The sequence below is a fragment of the Aspergillus fijiensis genome (assembly GCF_003184825.1).
Source record: "Aspergillus fijiensis CBS 313.89 unplaced genomic scaffold BO72scaffold_34, whole genome shotgun sequence".
NCBI classification, from domain to species: domain Eukaryota; kingdom Fungi; phylum Ascomycota; class Eurotiomycetes; order Eurotiales; family Aspergillaceae; genus Aspergillus; species Aspergillus fijiensis.
The window spans coordinates 258,253-272,815 of record NW_024469010.1 but is presented as its reverse complement, the minus strand read 5'-3'; the positions used below and the strand labels follow the sequence as shown (position 1 = coordinate 272,815).

Below are 14,563 nucleotides of genomic sequence, written 5' to 3'. Positions count from 1 at the left end.
ACCTCGTAAGGCACTGTTTGGACTGCGACGGCGGGATGAAAGTCTAAGCAGCAGCTACATGAAAATCGGACAGGCCGATGATGAATCAGATGAAACTCAAGTCTGCATGCGGTGCCAGATTGATTCGTGCCAGCACCAAATCTGGAACTCGTACTCGCTTGGGACCCATTCTCTCCCACTGCATTCCCTCAGCCCAGCTCAGCCTTATTATCAGAATCCCCACCCTTAAACCAAACCATTTAAATATGAGCTTGAGCCTCAGCTCAACTCACCATCCGAATTGGAATGCGTGAGCAATGGGTGGAGTGGAAGCGTGGTCAAAATGTCGCTCACAACCTGGATTCTCGCCGTGTCGACAAGCACATTCGCCTACTTGTACCTGCTCCATCGATCTCTCAGAAATGGCCTGGAGCATGAGCACTTTCGAGGCAAGCTGTCTAACCTTTCGAACTCTCCTTCGACCCTCAACTCCATGACCACGATCCCGTCCGACATCCTCAAGTCTACTCACGACTGTCTGTACGAGAAGGTCACTCGTCGCGTTCCGCGCCAGCTCCTCCCCACGACCCACCAACCCTCCGACCTCCTTAACATCCTCCTCCGCCGCAACATGTCTGCCTTCGCCTACTTCCCCCAAGCCTATATGCTCTGGATCCTCAGCGGCTCGGGATCCCGCGCGACCTTCAAGCCGTCCCGCATCCGCCGCCTGGACTTCCAGCGCGGTGACATCATCTGCGGCATCTACCGCGTGGCCGAGCGTCGCCCGACCAGCGTGGAGTTCGAGATCTGCTCCCCCCACGGCGGGGAGGTCGAGGGCCGGCTGCTGCTGCGGTTCTGGGACGAAGCCAAGGAGGTGGTCTTCGCCAGTGAGTGTGTGCTGTGGATCACCAAGGCAGACGGATCGTCGCTGCAGGAGAAAATGCCTCTGAGGAATCCCGTCTGGCGGTTCTTTCATGAGCTGGCTTCCTGGTGGCTGCTGGACTCTGGGGTGCGATACTTGATCGACCTGTCAATGGATGAGGAGTGACGGACGGGGCGGGCGGGCTTGAGGAGGGACATTTCTTTTTTCTTTATGCTTCCCCTTTCACATACACCCACCCCATTGTGAACCTCCATCCCCCCTTCCTTGTTCCCTCTTTGGAGAGCGCATAAAGAAGGGAGGCCTAGGTGGTTGATGGGGATTTTCAGAATGCCTTTCTTTGACAAAAGATGCTCTGTGAAAGAGAGAATCGCATTGTCTACCTGCTGCGACTTTCCACCACAACTCATGCGATATAAATAACGGGCGTATGCTCGCTGTGAAGCCGTGATGTTCATTTTTTTACAACTCCCAAGTCTGTTGGAAATTGCTGGAAAGTGAAATCTGACATCTTTGCGCATTTGTGACGATCTAACCTCACAGCTTCGATCCAACCTCACAGCTTCGACCTATACAACACACAACGCTCTCAAAATCATCTTGTGTCGACACAACAGTCAGTGCTAGTCACCATGTGTTTCCACAAGTATTCTCACTACCAGGTCTGCAAGCACATCGCATGCTGCAGCATTGACATCTGCCAGGAGATGGTCAATGGCTTGCGCGCTGGCGATTGCAGCGGCCACGAATTCCAGAACTCATACGATCCCGTGAAGGGAGACCTCTGGGGGATGTGTGCGGAGTGCGCTGAGGCTGGCGCTGCTGATCAGCGACCCTCTGGCTCCTGCGCCATCCACCCCCAAGTGCAGGCTATCCCGCTTCTCAAGGAGTATGTGGATGAGTACGTGGCGCGCGCTTCGGCTGCCAACTCCTCCGGTCTTTCCACCGGCGTTCCATCCGTGGAAGCGATTAGTCTCGCGGAGACCGCATCCTCAAAGCCAGCAAGCAGCCAGAGATCCACCCAGTCGGGCTCTTTCCGAAGTTTCCACTCGGTGCGCACGTCTCTTAGCGAAGACAGCGACGACGGATACCACCCCGATGTCGAGCCGGGCTTCGACTGCTACAGCAGCAGCAGCGAGAGTAGCAGCACCATGGACGAGGATGACGAGGACGATTGCATTGTCATATCGCAGCTGTCGGACGAGTCGCTGCTGGCCCAGCCGCTCCTGCTCGACAGTTCCAGACCTACTACCAGTGGCTCCAGTAACTCGAGCTACCCAGGCTTCTTCAGCCAGACGAAGTCGTCGACTGAAGCCCTCTTCGAATCTGTCTTCCGGGGCGAGAACGAGCGGCTCGCCGATGACAAGCTCGAGGCGTTGAATCAATCCAATGTTGGGCGAGACTTTGTGAAAAGAAAGCTACCAGCCCTGGACCAGGCCAATCTGGGAGCGCCTGCTATGGATCGGGTCCCTACCGTGACTCCGTCGCCGGGCTTCGGGGAAGACCTTTCGCGCGAGAAGGCGGCCTCTCCGATTGACTTTTTCGCATCGGATGGATTCGCAGGGACCGGCTTCATCCCTCCCAAGGAGAGCCGACTCTACCCTGCTGTGACTGAAACCGGCTCCAGCTCTGGTATCGCCGCCCCAGCTCCGACCCCAGTGCCGGCTAGTCCGCAGGGACAGAGCATTCCCACGGCACCCCGGGCCTTCTACAACAGAACCCAAGGGACGATGACGGGGTTCACCCCGGACTGGAACGGTAATCCTCAGCCTGGCTACCAGCATCCCAGCAGCGGAATCACCATCCAACCCACATTCGAGAACCCTGGAGGAGTGCCTTCACTCAAAATCACTGCCCGGCTCGAAGATTACCCTCAGACAGGCCTCAAACCCTACTTCCCGACCGCCCCGGGGATGGTGATGCACGGCCAGGCCCCAAACCCCGGCCTGCTGCCGCCCGCCTACCACCCCATCACCCCAACAGCACCTCAATACCCACAACCTCTGTACGGGAGCTTCCCTCCCCAGCCCCAGCCCCAGCCCCAAGCCGCGGGTTTCCACCTCCAACAGCCCCCCCAAGCCTTCACGGGGCCATCCTTCACCGGCTACCGCGAGAACAACAACCGCGTCGCCCGCCACGAGCGGCGCCGGCCCGCCCGTCGCGGAGGGGGTGGCAGAGCGTACCAAGCCCGAGGCAACAACAGCCCCATGCGCGTTCGCCGCATCTACAGCAACCATCACCAGCAGCAACAGCAGCCGCGATGGGCGCAGCCGGAGTCAGCCGCCGCCGCGGCGCATCACTGGCGCGTCCAGGAATCGATCCAGCAGCAGCAGCAGCAGCAGCAGCGTCACGCAATCATGCACCAGCTGCAAGAGCAAGAGTTCCAGAATCTGCAGCAGCAGCAGGCCCTCCAGCAGCAGCTCCAGAGGCTGCAGGAGCAGGAGCACTCCGCAGCGGCGTCCCAGAACAGCACGGGGCTAGAGCCACGCCCCGTCCACCCCCTTGCCACTCCTCCCGTCGTGCAAACCACCATCCTCGAACGGGCCCCGTATAGCCCCCCTCCCGGGGAGACGATCAGCCCCTCCGCGCTGGCCGGGTACCCGATGGATGTGGACCAGAGGAAGCCCGCTTTCCCCGCGAAGGCAGATGGAAGTTACTCGCAGGACTACTGGAATGGGAAGTTCTTTACAAGGTCTTTGCTGTCGAAGAATTGAGCCCAATCCACTGCTCTACTCCACTGGGGCGGGGCTACCTGGCTGGGGGCTAGGGTTGATGAGTAAGTATGTGTGTGATGGTGATGTTGGATACACGCACCTTTGACACTGATGATTGATGACTTTTCCTTCTGCAGTTTTGAAGTTTTGAATATTCCGCTTTGAGAGATTGGGGTTTGGTCTACCTGTGTTAACTTTTATATTACATTGTATTTTCAGAATGTTAGAGTTAATTTTTTTTTCTTTCTTTTTTTTTTTATTAACAAGTTTCTTTGAACGTGTTCTCTTGTAGGACTAGTAGGACTAGGCTTTTATCTCAGATCTATCTAAATGTACGACTGATACTGGGTCTATCTCTTCCAAAGTAATAACTGCCTGAGGCGAGGCTCAAATTAAGCTGAGCTGGTCACAGGTAATGCAAATTAGGCAAATTGCAATAGATAGAGCTTACGGAATGGATTCTATACTTGTACCCACCGCTGGAAAGAAGTATTCAACAGGCATTAGTTCATTCTCGTGATAATAACCATAATAACATTTAGTGGCTAATAAACCCTTCATTCAAGACCAAATACCAGGTAAAAACCCTAGACCATACTCCGTAATCGTGAAACCCAGTCAAATTCATAAACAGAACCAAATATTGCATTTACCCAAGTACTGTTTGGTGGGAGAAGATCAGGGCCAGGCGGCGCGACACATAGGACAAGTCGGCTCCCGATTCATCTGTGACGCCGACTTCTTCCACGTGAACAGGCAGCTGAAGTGGAAGTTCGTGCCACACTGCTGCTTGCAGTAGACAATAGAGAGGTCTCGAGCTGCCTGACGGGGGGTCGTGAAAGGAGAGTCGGGAAGGAGGGGCTCGTAGCAGATGGAGCAGTCACCTGTGATGGGTTGGCGGGTCGGAGTGTAGGTGGTGTTTGGAACGAATGGAGGAGGGGATAAGACGGTTGGTGATGATGAGAATGTTGAGGAGGAAGAGTGGGGAGGTTGTAAGGCGACGGCAGAAGATGAGGTTTCAGGTTGAGATGTGGTTGTGGTTGGTTCGGGAGTGGCGTTTGCGGTTGGGTTTGCTGTTTGGATTGTGTCTGTAGGAGTAGCTGTGGGGGCATATGTAGGGTCCGACGTAGAAGAGGCTTCAGAAGTCATCCTAGCGGTCGTTGTAGAGGCTAAAGCAGTAGGAACTGAGGTTGAAGAAGCAGTAATCGAGGCTGCTCTGGGACGCGCAGCAGCACTTGTAGGACCTGAAGCTGAGGCCTCTGGCTCAACATTGTTCACAGGAACTCTTGGAGACGAGGGGGAAGCTGTGGGGGCAGCAGTACTTGCGGAGCTGGAGTTCGATGGTATGATAGTCCTGCTCAAGGTAACGCCTGTGATGGTGACAGTAGTGGTAGTGGAGGTGGTGTCCGAGCGTGAAGGAACTGGCACGCGAGAAGAAGCCGCAGCGATAGAGGTGGTGGCACGACTTGGACTTGATCTGGCGCTTGTAGGCGAGGTGATGGAAGTTGAAGTGGACGTAGAAGTCGAGGTAGAAGTTGACATCGATGTAGTCACTGGAGCGCGAGAGCTAGAAGCTGGAGCGATAGTAGCACGAGGATTGACCATCGGGGCGGAATTAGTAGGTGAAAAATTCGAAGTTGAAAGAGTCAGAGGTGATGGCCTTGAAGGCCTTGATGGGGAAGATCTTGAAGGTGAGGATGGAGTAGAAGCACGAAGGGTCGGTGCAGGAGCAGTGAATGACCCAAGCTGTTCAGTGATTGACGCTGCATGCTGTGAAGAGGTTGTGGTGATAGCGCCCGACACTCCGGCCGATGACACCCTTGCCCTACGAGTATTACCGTCATTTGAGCCAGACGGCCGAGCCCGCCGATCGACCTCGAGCTTGCTGGATCTTGAAGCCTCCACATAAACTTGGAGGGGCAGGTTCTCATGCCAGCTAGGCTGAAGTCTTGAAGACAATGGAAATCTTTCCACTCTCCTCGATGTCTCAAATTCATTTGTCTCTCTGCGAATGCCCACAAGCTTCACCTCCCGTCCACCATAAATAGTTTCCACGTTATCTAGATTCTCAGTGACACCCAGGATTCGACCCTGCCATTTCTTGACAAGCTCAGGTACCTGACTCCGCTGACCTTTCTGATGAACATGACGACAGAGAACAAGCGACGCCAGATCCATCAGGAGGTCGCAGAGGTCTTCGCCCCTTTTCATTCTTCGACTGCCTTCATCGAGTAGATGCACGGCCGAAGTTCGGTTTGCGGCATTTATGGGGTTGTGACAGCGTCGACCTTGTGAGGGCGCATACCCCGCACACCGTCTTTCTGTATCGGGATGAAGATCCAGGATGTCGGAAAGATGATCTGGCTTTGCTGGATACCGAGACATCTCTAGTGGGGAATTGCTGTTTGGTGTTGCTGTTAGTGCTGGTGAGAGTTGAGATACCGACCCACGACACAACACAATGACGAGCTTATATATTCGTTGAATCCATGATTCAGCGATTTCTGGCACCCGGACACCCCCTCATCCTCCTCAAGGTTGTGTGGCTGTTCAGTGACGATGGGGCTGAGCGTGAACCACCCCTGCAGGTTTCTAGACAACGGGCCGCCAGGGGTGTTTCGCTTGATAGCTTGAAATGCTAGTCATGTAGCCGGAGGCTAAGAGTGACGGAGCCAGCGCCGGTGCTCCTCCCATGTCGACTAATGCATGTTGACTGCGGTAGCGATAACAAGTGCGTGGTCTCGAAATAGCACGCGAGATGAGGAGGGGTTGTGGCTGGTCCGATTTGTTCCTGGTTGGCTGGACTTGAGGCACATTAAGCCATTGTACTCGAGGCGGTGCACAGTAGTAGATTAAACGATAGGGAAGATAGAGAAGATGTCCGCACAAGGAGGGAGCACTCAGTCACGGGTTCATGGTCGGGTCGGGTGCTACTACTTACTTCCCAATGAGGAAACCAAGCATACCCTCAGTCCAGGCTCAGGGCTGCCAGTGCCAGGCAATGCCTGAGGTGTTGAAACTTGACTAAGCAGTCACCCCCCGCCTTCTCATCCTCCCCCGCAAAATGAGGTCACGGTGACTGACGGATCCGGTCATGGACCATCAATGCAGTGCGCACTGAAGGTTGATCGACTCCAGCTTCGAAAAAAAAATGTTCTAGCCTTTCTCTCCACTTTCATACCTTATCCTTATCTCTCCACATGGACTGGAATATTCCCTTCCTTCTTTCCACTTTCACTTTCACTTTCACTTTCACATTCACCACCACAGCCTCTTAAGAGTCATACTCCACACTCCCAACCATGCCCCTCGCACTCCTCATCACAGGAGCCACCGGCAACCAAGGCAGCGCCGTGATCAACGCCCTCCTCGCCCAGGAACTCGATGTGGAGATCCTCGCCGTGACCCGCAACCCGCACTCCAGCGCCGCCCGCCGCCTCACCCAGAAATCCCCCAAGATCAAGCTCATCCAGGGGGACCTCGACCACCCGGCGCAGATCTTCGAAAATGCAAAGAAAGCCGCGACGTTGCCGATTTCCGGCGTCTTTAGCGTTCAGGTAGACCTGCCCTCAACTTCTCAGCATTTCCCCTGTCCCCCAGCCCCCCCACACCCCCACAACTGTCACTTCATCCAAGACAACACACTATATATCCAGTACTGTATATTTACACAAGTGAAACATGTATAGAACCCCTTCGCCGCCGGCCAAAGCGTGCAAAAAGAAGAACACCAAGGCAAAGCCCTCATCGACGCGGCCCTGGCGCACCAAATCCCGCACTTTGTGTACAGCTCCGTCGACCGGGGCGGCGACGCCTCCAGCGACAACCCGACCAGCATCCCGCACTTCATCAGCAAGCACCGAATCGAGCAGCACCTGTTCACGCGGACCCGCGGAGCCGGCGCCAGCGACAGCAACAGCAATAGCAACAGCACCACCCCCATGACCTGGACAATCCTCCGCCCGACCTTCTTCTTCGAGAACCTCAGCCCGACCACGGGCTTCGCCGGCAAGATCGCCGCGACGGCGTGGGACGCCTACCTGCAGGGGAAACCGCTGCAGTGCGTCTCCGTGGCGGACGTGGGCCACTTCGCGGCGATGGCGCTGGTGCGGGCGGGCGCGGCGGCGGCCCCCTTCCGGAACCAGTGCCTGTCGCTGGCGGGCGACGATCTGACCTACGAGCATCTGCAGCGGACGGTGCGCGCGAAGACGGGCGGCCGCCCGCTGCCGACCACGTACCGCGTGCTGTGTTATCTGGTGCTGTGGGTGATGGGCGATCCCCGGACGATGTTCACGTGGTTCTATGAGCAAGGGTACGGGGCGGATATCCCGCGGTTGCGGAAGTTGTATCCCGGATTGAAGAATTTGGAGGGGTGGTTGGAGGAGTGTGAGTGGGTGAGGAAGCGTTAGTTTTTTTGGCGGGGGGGCTAGAAGGTGTATGTCTACGGGAGGAAAAAGTTGGTTCTTGAGTTTTGGGGAAGGGTGTGTTTGATATCCAATTTGATTTTTATTCGGGACTCATTTTGATAATGTACTCTACTGTGTAACTGGGAATGTCGACACTGTAGTATCTCCCATCTTACTACCTCATTTTCACAAAAGATCATCCTCGTTCAGCATAGCCTACATACTCCCAGGCTAACTACAAGGCAACGGCAACCAAGACCGTTTCCTCGACTCTTTGGCCTTGTGCTGCTGCTGCTGCTGCTGTTTCTTGTTCCCCCCTGGCACAGCCTTCCTCTCCCCTTCCCCCTCCCCAAACACTGAAGAAACCCTGCCCATCAACTTCCGCACCGCCATCTGCGCCCCAAGCACACTATACTCCATGGCCGTAACCCCCGTCTCCCCCTCAATCTCCACAAACTGGCCGATCAACCCCAAATTCCGGATCGCGGGGGGAATCACGCGCGGGCGGTTGCCCTCGCCCCGCGGCAGCAAGCCCGCCGCCATGCGCGGCACGACGCAGGGGACGGTGATAGCCCCCTGCAGGATCCGGTCGGCCTCCGTCTCCTTGACCTCCAACTGCGCCAGCACCTCCCGCAGGATCTCCTCCCCCGTGCACTCCAGCATCGGCTTGCGCACCACCTCTCCGGTCCGCTCGGGGTACAACGCGTACCCCCAGAGGACCTGTATTTCGGCCGGCTGGTCCGGGAAGACCGGCTGCGGCGGGACGTGCAGACTGACTACCCAGGGGGCGTCGATCAGGGAGACGAACATCGGCGATGATGATTCCGTGGTAGGATTGTTGTTTGTACCGGTGATGCGTTCGAGGATGCGATTCCCGCCGGCGGCGCGGAGGGTGATCGTGAAGGACTCGAGGCGGGATTCCTCGAGGCGCGTGCAGAAGTTATACGCATTCCCTAAGCGACGCGGGTCCTTGGTCGTCAGCTCGAGCCATAGTAGCCAGTTCTCGTCGAGCTCGTGGTCGGCTTCCATTTGGTAGAGTGGCGGGGCGCTCGTGTTGCTGCCGAGGCTGGAGCCGGACATGGCGCTGCCCAGGGAGACGAGGACGATGTCGTGCGGTTGGACGGGGATGGTCTGCTCCGGTCCGTTGAGGGGGTGGGCAATGATAGCGGAGACGAGGCGCGGTGGGTAGGGCGGCTCGGTGGACGGTGGGAGGTGCTGCTGCTCGGCCTTTTGGGTGTTGTCGTTGGAGTTATGGCGGCTGCTGCGCTTGCGCTGGCGGGTGCTTGGGGTCGTGTGGACGCTGGCTGACGCAGACCCCGAATTGGAGGCGGCGGCGTCGTCGTCAGCGAAGATGATGTCCGTGACGGTGGTCTGGAATTGGAAGTCGACCCCTTGGCGGCGGAGGAAGCGGGAGATCGGGGCGACGAGCGACTCGTGGCGGTTGTATTGGCCGCCGTCCAAAGGACGGGGGTGCGAGCTGGTGACGCTCGCGATGTCGTGTCCGAATTTGTGCAAAGCGCGGTGGAATTCGGCGGCGCTGTGGCAGGATTTGAAGCCGAATCTGATGACTGTGTGTCAGCGTTGCTCATGCACGAGCAGAAAGACTTAATAGTGCATGAACATGTCCAAGACCCCGCATCGTCAAGGGTAGGGATACACATACGTGGTACTCAACACCCCCCAGTAAGATCCATCAAAGAACCCCTTCGCAAAGTGATCCCGAATGCGCGATCTCCCCAACGTGACCTCACTTTTATTCAGGAACCGAAACACTTCCACCCGATCCCGCAGCCCAAGACTTGTACTGTGTTTGCAGTCGATCCGGACGAGGCCGTGCTTCAACCGTCGGATGACCCGCGTCTGGTGGCACTGAGATTGTTGCTGCTGGTGGGGATGTTGTGTCTGTTCCTCTCCCAGCCTACCACGCTGCTGCTGATGATGCTGACCTGCTGTAGCCACCGGTAGACCCCAGTACTCGTATAGGTCATCCAAAACGCTCTTCCCCGGATTCACATCGGATGGAACCTCAGCGAACAACTTCGCCATCGCATCGCCGTTCAGCAATGGCATCCCCCCCGCCCGGTAGTGATATCCTTCCTCTGCATTGCCGGAGCTGACGGTCCCGCCGCCCGCTTGGTCGAGGGTCTCGAGGATGTGGATGTGCGAGGCCGGGAGGTGACCTTCTTGTAGGAGGTGGACGGCGGCGGAGAGAGAGGTGATCCCTGCGCCGAGGATGTAGGCGTGAATTTCGGGGTGCGTGGCATCTGGTGTCTCCAACGGAAGGCGCATGGTGAGGATAATCTCCGGATGCAGAGGCAGGTTGTGGTGAATGAAGAAGACTGAATTTGCGCAGAGGACATGCGAGCAGCAAGCAGGTCTTTTTAGCGGTGGCGCGCTGATGCAGGGTATGCAGGAGTGATGTCAGGATGGTGGTGGTTGTCACTGTACCCAGACAGTGCTGTGAACCATGGGTCGCATGCGGATGGGTCCCTTTGACGAAATGATGAGCGCTTCGGTTGTTGCTTGAGATAGGGCTGACCTCGGCCCCAGGTTGATCGACAAGTATTACTCAAGTTACTGCAGATTCATTTCAGTTGATATTTCTTGGAGGCACTTAGAGCCAATGTTGTGGTAGGTTGGTTTGAAAATCTGATCTAGTAAAAAATATGGTACGATACTATCTTCTAGCAAAGCGACGACAATTGACGTCATACACCATCCAAACTCCGCATCACCGCCATCGACACCACCGCATCTCCCATGATCACATCGTGCAGCCCCGTCTTCAGAATCTCCTCTCGTATTACCCCTTGGGTTGATCCCCACTCTCTGATCGTCCCTGAAGCGCCAAGATCCACCTTCACATCCGCTTCCTCCACCCCATCTCTGCCCCACGCACGCACTCCACGCGCAACCAATTCCCGGGCATGCCACCAGGGAATATCATAATCATCCTCCGCGTGGATGACAGTGAGCCGATACGGCAAGCTATTCGCTTCACTCGCGTGAATGAATTCCGCGATCCGTTCTCCGCTGCTCCACTGGTCGCGGATGAACCCTTGCAGCGCCTGGAACAGAATCGGAATCCGCGCGAGCGGACTTAGGATGGGAACTGTTCCAGCCACGCGGTATGTTGACACCAGGGTCGGGACATCGACAAAAGGAGCTACAAGTATGATTCCCTTGAACGCCACCGGCGGAGACTGGCGGGCGTGATGCTGGGCGACGGCCAGAGTCACCGCGGTGCCCAGAGACTGGCCGAAGAGGAGAATGCGATGCGGCGGAATGTTGGCAACGTTCAGGGCCCAGTCTACGACAGCGAGAGCATCGGTGATAAGACCGGGCTCGGAGGGGGAGCCGTTCGTCAGACCGAAGCCGCGGTAGTCGAAGGTCAGCACGTGGATGTTTTTGGCTGGGTAGCCGGCCGCGAGAGCTCGGTAGTTGGGGACTCGATACCCTGACCCGACCGTTCCCCCGGCGCCGTGGAAGTGGAGGACGAGGATGGCATCTGGGTCGGAGGAGAGGAGGTTGAACGCGTGGCGCGTCGTGGTGTTGGTGATGACGCCCGGAGTATCTTCCGATAGGAGAGCACGCTCGTTCTGGTGATAGACGGAAAGAGGCAGGATGTGCCAGGCGAAGAGGCGGTGGCCGTCTGGTGTGGGAATGAAGAAGGGAGTGACTTGATTGTGAAGAAACCCGAATGATTCGGGGACCGTGAGGTCTTTGAACCAGGTCATCTGCACCGCATGCAGGTAAACCACATGCGCTTGGAAGCCAGGCCGAGTCAACAGTCCTAGCAAGGCGGCATACAGTCCGACGGCGATTGCGGCCGAGAAAGAGCCATATTTGACCATTGATAGCATGATGTCGCCTATTGTCATGACGAAGTGGTGGTTAGGAGGGAGAAGGACGGGAAATCAGAGCGAAAATTCCAAGGAGAGTGAGATTGGGAGAGTGATGTTGTGGACCATGAGAAGGTGAGAATGTGACTGAGGCTGGCGGCGGATCAGCGCTTATCGCCGACACTAAAACGCGGGGTCTCAAGCAATCACTACCTAGTAACATCAACAACAACTGGAGATGTCCTTTGGACCAGCGATTTCACCAGAACCGACCGTGTCATTCAGTGTAAATTGACACGCGAGAAAAGATATTTTAGGAAATCCCAGCGCACACAGTGCTCGCAGAGAACTATGGCAAGTGCACAACCTATGATTCTGGCCATAGCAAAGGTCGAAACACCACCTACATTAGCGTGACAGCAGCGCTTAATTTCAACCTGTCATTCGGAGGAAAAAACTTGCTGGCGCTCTGGGACCTGGCATTCAACCATCTTCGCTGCTACCGACGCATTCCAAAACTAGAGTCTCATAGCCTCAAGCAGCGCATAACGTGCATACAAAGGCTACAAGAATCCTCGTTAACCAATTTGGCGTAGAAATGCATCATCTCTATACAAATATATATCCAGTTATCTTTAAGCCACGATAGAAACATTAAATCACTGGGCCTTGCATTCAAGACTCAACGTGCCAATGTCCTCAGTCAACTATACAGCCACCAACATAGTAACAGCCCCAACATCAACCTCCACCTCAACCCACTATCCCGAACTCGTAGGCTGGATCCCCGAGAACTCCGGCCGGGGCACCCTCAGCCTGCTCACCAGCTGCCTAACGACCCTCTTCCTCTGCACCTGGGTCGTAATCCACCCGCGCGTGCACGCCTCCACGCGCCACAGCTTCTTCCACAAGGTGGCGCTCTTCCTCAAAACCCTCATCGCACCGGAGTTTATCGCCGTCGAGGGCCTCCAAGAATGGGCGTAATGTCGACGCATGCGCCGCGATATCATGATTCTAACCAGCCCCGAGATCAAAGACCCGCAGCACAACAACAAGCAAGCACAACCATTCACCCTCCTCCACGCATTTTACATCAGCATGCTCGTCCTGCGCTACCGCACCCCGCTAGGCGACCGAGTCCTGTGGCCCAACCAGTACGTCTGGCTACTGCAGCAGGGCCTGATCGAGTGGAAGGACCACACCCGCTGGGGGCTGGCCGTCACGGACATCGAGGACAAGAGTAAAGCGGATGCAGTGGCGAAGCTGATCGCGCTGGCGCAGGTGCTGTGGTTCGTGGCGCAGTGCATCCTGCGCGCCGTGCACGGGCTACCCCTGGCGCAGCTCGAGGCCATGACCCTGGGGTATATCCCGCTCATCGCGGTGACGTATTTCTTCTGGTAGCACAAGCCCAAGGATATCCGGTCGCCGACGGTGGTGGAGCTGCCCGTAGCGATGACGAGCGAGCAGCGTGCGGTGTTTGAGTGTCTGGCGGTCAGTCACAAGTTCGACAACGAGGGCTTGCGCGATCAGGTCACCTACTGGAGTATCTGGTACTTGACACCGCGGGTGTTCGAGAAGGAGGAGAGGGATCGGATGATGGCGGAGCGGGTACTCGAGACGAAGAAGAGCTCGTCGGGGTCGTCGGGGTCGTCATCATCCTCACTTGCAGATCCACCAACACATGTCGACTTTCAGACAGAAGGAAACAAAAAGGAAATTGTGGTTGCTCACTGGGATCCCGATATCTATCGCTCCAAGCTTTGGCCGTTGCCGTGTCTCTTCGGAATGTCGTTCGGGGCCCTGCACCTGGTGTCATGGAATGATGTCTTCCCCACCACGGTGGAGTTGTGGCTGTGGCGTATCGCGGCATTCGTGTCCATGGGGTCCATGCTGGTGTTCATGCACTTCGAGAAAGTGGTGCTCCGATGGGAGGGGATTGTGACTATCGTGAGCCTGTCTTCTCCGGCGTTGTATCTCCTGAGTCGGATGGTGATGATGGGGGAAGTGTTTGCGGCGCTGAGGGCGGAGGAGCCGGCGATCTACGATACTTACGAGGTTTCCTCCTACTGGGTTCATTTGTTATGAAAGGCGCAACTGTGTAGAGAATCAGAGATGCGAAGCGGGCTGAGCCCTGGCTGAGAATAGGATTGTCTGCCATCTTGGTTGCTGGAACCGAGGTTGAAATTATGCGCTCAACAAATGATGGAAACTCTACATCTGCGTCCTCCATTCGCCAATATGGGAACCCTCTCAGTCTTGCAGAGAAGATGAAGCCTTCCTGCCTTGCTAGAGAAGGTGCTCATTGGAACGTCTCGCTGACTTCCTTCCAGTTACAGCATGGATGACTGCTTTTCAAGTAGGCAGTCGCTTTCCCTCTAGCTGTAAGGCCCTTTTCTCGCTCCTCCAGGTCTTGACCTCTCCTGCATCTGTCTCCTCATACCTCATTTTAATACACCAAACACACTTATTCTTCCACAATAGAACCTACATCTATCGTTACCACGTTGTTAGCCATGGCTAGTGTAGGTACCCTTCTGCCTTTACCGACCAAGCACAAGCTCACGATGCATCGCAGAATTGGAGGCCACCGCCGTGTTGGGACAGGACTCAGCCTGTGGGCCCACTGCAGTCTGGAAACCCACCGCACCCTTGGAATACACCGAATCCTCAGGGCCCAGATCAGTCTGGGTACCCACCGCAGCCTTCGAATGCACCGCAGCCTTCGAACCCCTCGGCGAACCC

General features: G+C 56.3%; 7 protein-coding genes across 7 annotated transcripts; 4 read left to right on the top strand and 3 right to left on the bottom strand.

Annotated features, from left to right (window-relative positions):
* Window positions 1-322: 322 nt before the first annotated feature.
* On the top strand, window positions 323-1,027 carry BO72DRAFT_469828 (uncharacterized protein; the record flags this gene model as incomplete). Its single annotated transcript, XM_040946982.1, has 1 exon — window positions 323-1,027. One exon carries the CDS (start codon window positions 323-325, stop codon window positions 1,025-1,027), a length of 705 nt encoding a protein of 234 aa, XP_040799805.1.
* A 464-nt stretch (window positions 1,028-1,491) lies between these two features.
* BO72DRAFT_460191 (uncharacterized protein) lies at window positions 1,492-3,573 on the top strand (the record flags this gene model as incomplete). The annotated part of the gene is made up of 1 exon (XM_040946451.1): window positions 1,492-3,573. The coding sequence occupies one exon, from the start codon at window positions 1,492-1,494 to the stop codon at window positions 3,571-3,573; it is 2,082 nt and encodes a 693-aa protein (XP_040799804.1).
* A 497-nt stretch (window positions 3,574-4,070) lies between these two features.
* BO72DRAFT_449516 (uncharacterized protein) lies at window positions 4,071-6,394 on the bottom strand. Its single transcript, XM_040945046.1, has one exon. It carries the CDS (start codon window positions 5,956-5,958, stop codon window positions 4,252-4,254), a length of 1,707 nt encoding a protein of 568 aa, XP_040799803.1. The 5' UTR covers window positions 5,959-6,394; the 3' UTR covers window positions 4,071-4,251.
* A 214-nt stretch (window positions 6,395-6,608) lies between these two features.
* BO72DRAFT_529103 (NmrA-like family protein) lies at window positions 6,609-8,117 on the top strand. The gene is made up of 2 exons (XM_040950227.1): window positions 6,609-7,130; window positions 7,263-8,117. The coding sequence occupies exons 1-2, from the start codon at window positions 6,876-6,878 to the stop codon at window positions 7,980-7,982; spliced, it is 975 nt and encodes a 324-aa protein (XP_040799802.1). The 5' UTR covers window positions 6,609-6,875; the 3' UTR covers window positions 7,983-8,117.
* Window positions 8,080-10,611, bottom strand: BO72DRAFT_449514 (oleate hydratase). The gene is made up of 2 exons (XM_040945045.1): window positions 9,643-10,611; window positions 8,080-9,540 (listed from the first exon to the last, which is right to left on the bottom strand). Exons 1-2 carry the CDS (start codon window positions 10,266-10,268, stop codon window positions 8,211-8,213), a joined length of 1,956 nt encoding a protein of 651 aa, XP_040799801.1. The 5' UTR covers window positions 10,269-10,611; the 3' UTR covers window positions 8,080-8,210.
* Window positions 10,595-12,154, bottom strand: BO72DRAFT_449513 (alpha/beta hydrolase). Its single transcript, XM_040945044.1, has one exon. The coding sequence runs from the start codon at window positions 11,831-11,833 to the stop codon at window positions 10,688-10,690; it is 1,146 nt and encodes a 381-aa protein (XP_040799800.1). The 5' UTR covers window positions 11,834-12,154; the 3' UTR covers window positions 10,595-10,687.
* Window positions 12,155-12,514: 360 nt separating this feature from the next.
* On the top strand, window positions 12,515-14,071 carry BO72DRAFT_487276 (uncharacterized protein; the record flags this gene model as incomplete). Its single annotated transcript, XM_040947977.1, has 3 exons — window positions 12,515-12,801; window positions 12,844-13,102; window positions 13,223-14,071. 3 exons carry the CDS (start codon window positions 12,515-12,517, stop codon window positions 13,904-13,906), a joined length of 1,230 nt encoding a protein of 409 aa, XP_040799799.1. The 3' UTR covers window positions 13,907-14,071.
* Between the last annotated feature and the right edge of the window lie 492 nt (window positions 14,072-14,563).

Bases quoted from the DNA above. Each gene is read 5' to 3' on its own strand.
- BO72DRAFT_449516 (XM_040945046.1), bottom strand. From the start codon at position 5,958: ATGTCTCGGTATCCAGCAAAGCCAGATCATCTTTCCGACATCCTGGAT.
- BO72DRAFT_529103 (XM_040950227.1), top strand. From the start codon at position 6,876: ATGCCCCTCGCACTCCTCATCACAGGAGCCACCGGCAACCAAGGCAGC. The intron at 7,131-7,262 runs GTAGACCTGCCC...AAACATGTATAG, and splicing joins CCGGCGTCTTTAGCGTTCAG to AACCCCTTCGCCGCCGGCCA.
- BO72DRAFT_449514 (XM_040945045.1), bottom strand. From the start codon at position 10,268: ATGCGCCTTCCGTTGGAGACACCAGATGCCACGCACCCCGAAATTCAC. The intron at 9,541-9,642 runs GTATGTGTATCC...CACAGTCATCAG, and splicing joins TGGGGGGTGTTGAGTACCAC to ATTCGGCTTCAAATCCTGCC.
- BO72DRAFT_449513 (XM_040945044.1), bottom strand. From the start codon at position 11,833: ATGGTCAAATATGGCTCTTTCTCGGCCGCAATCGCCGTCGGACTGTAT.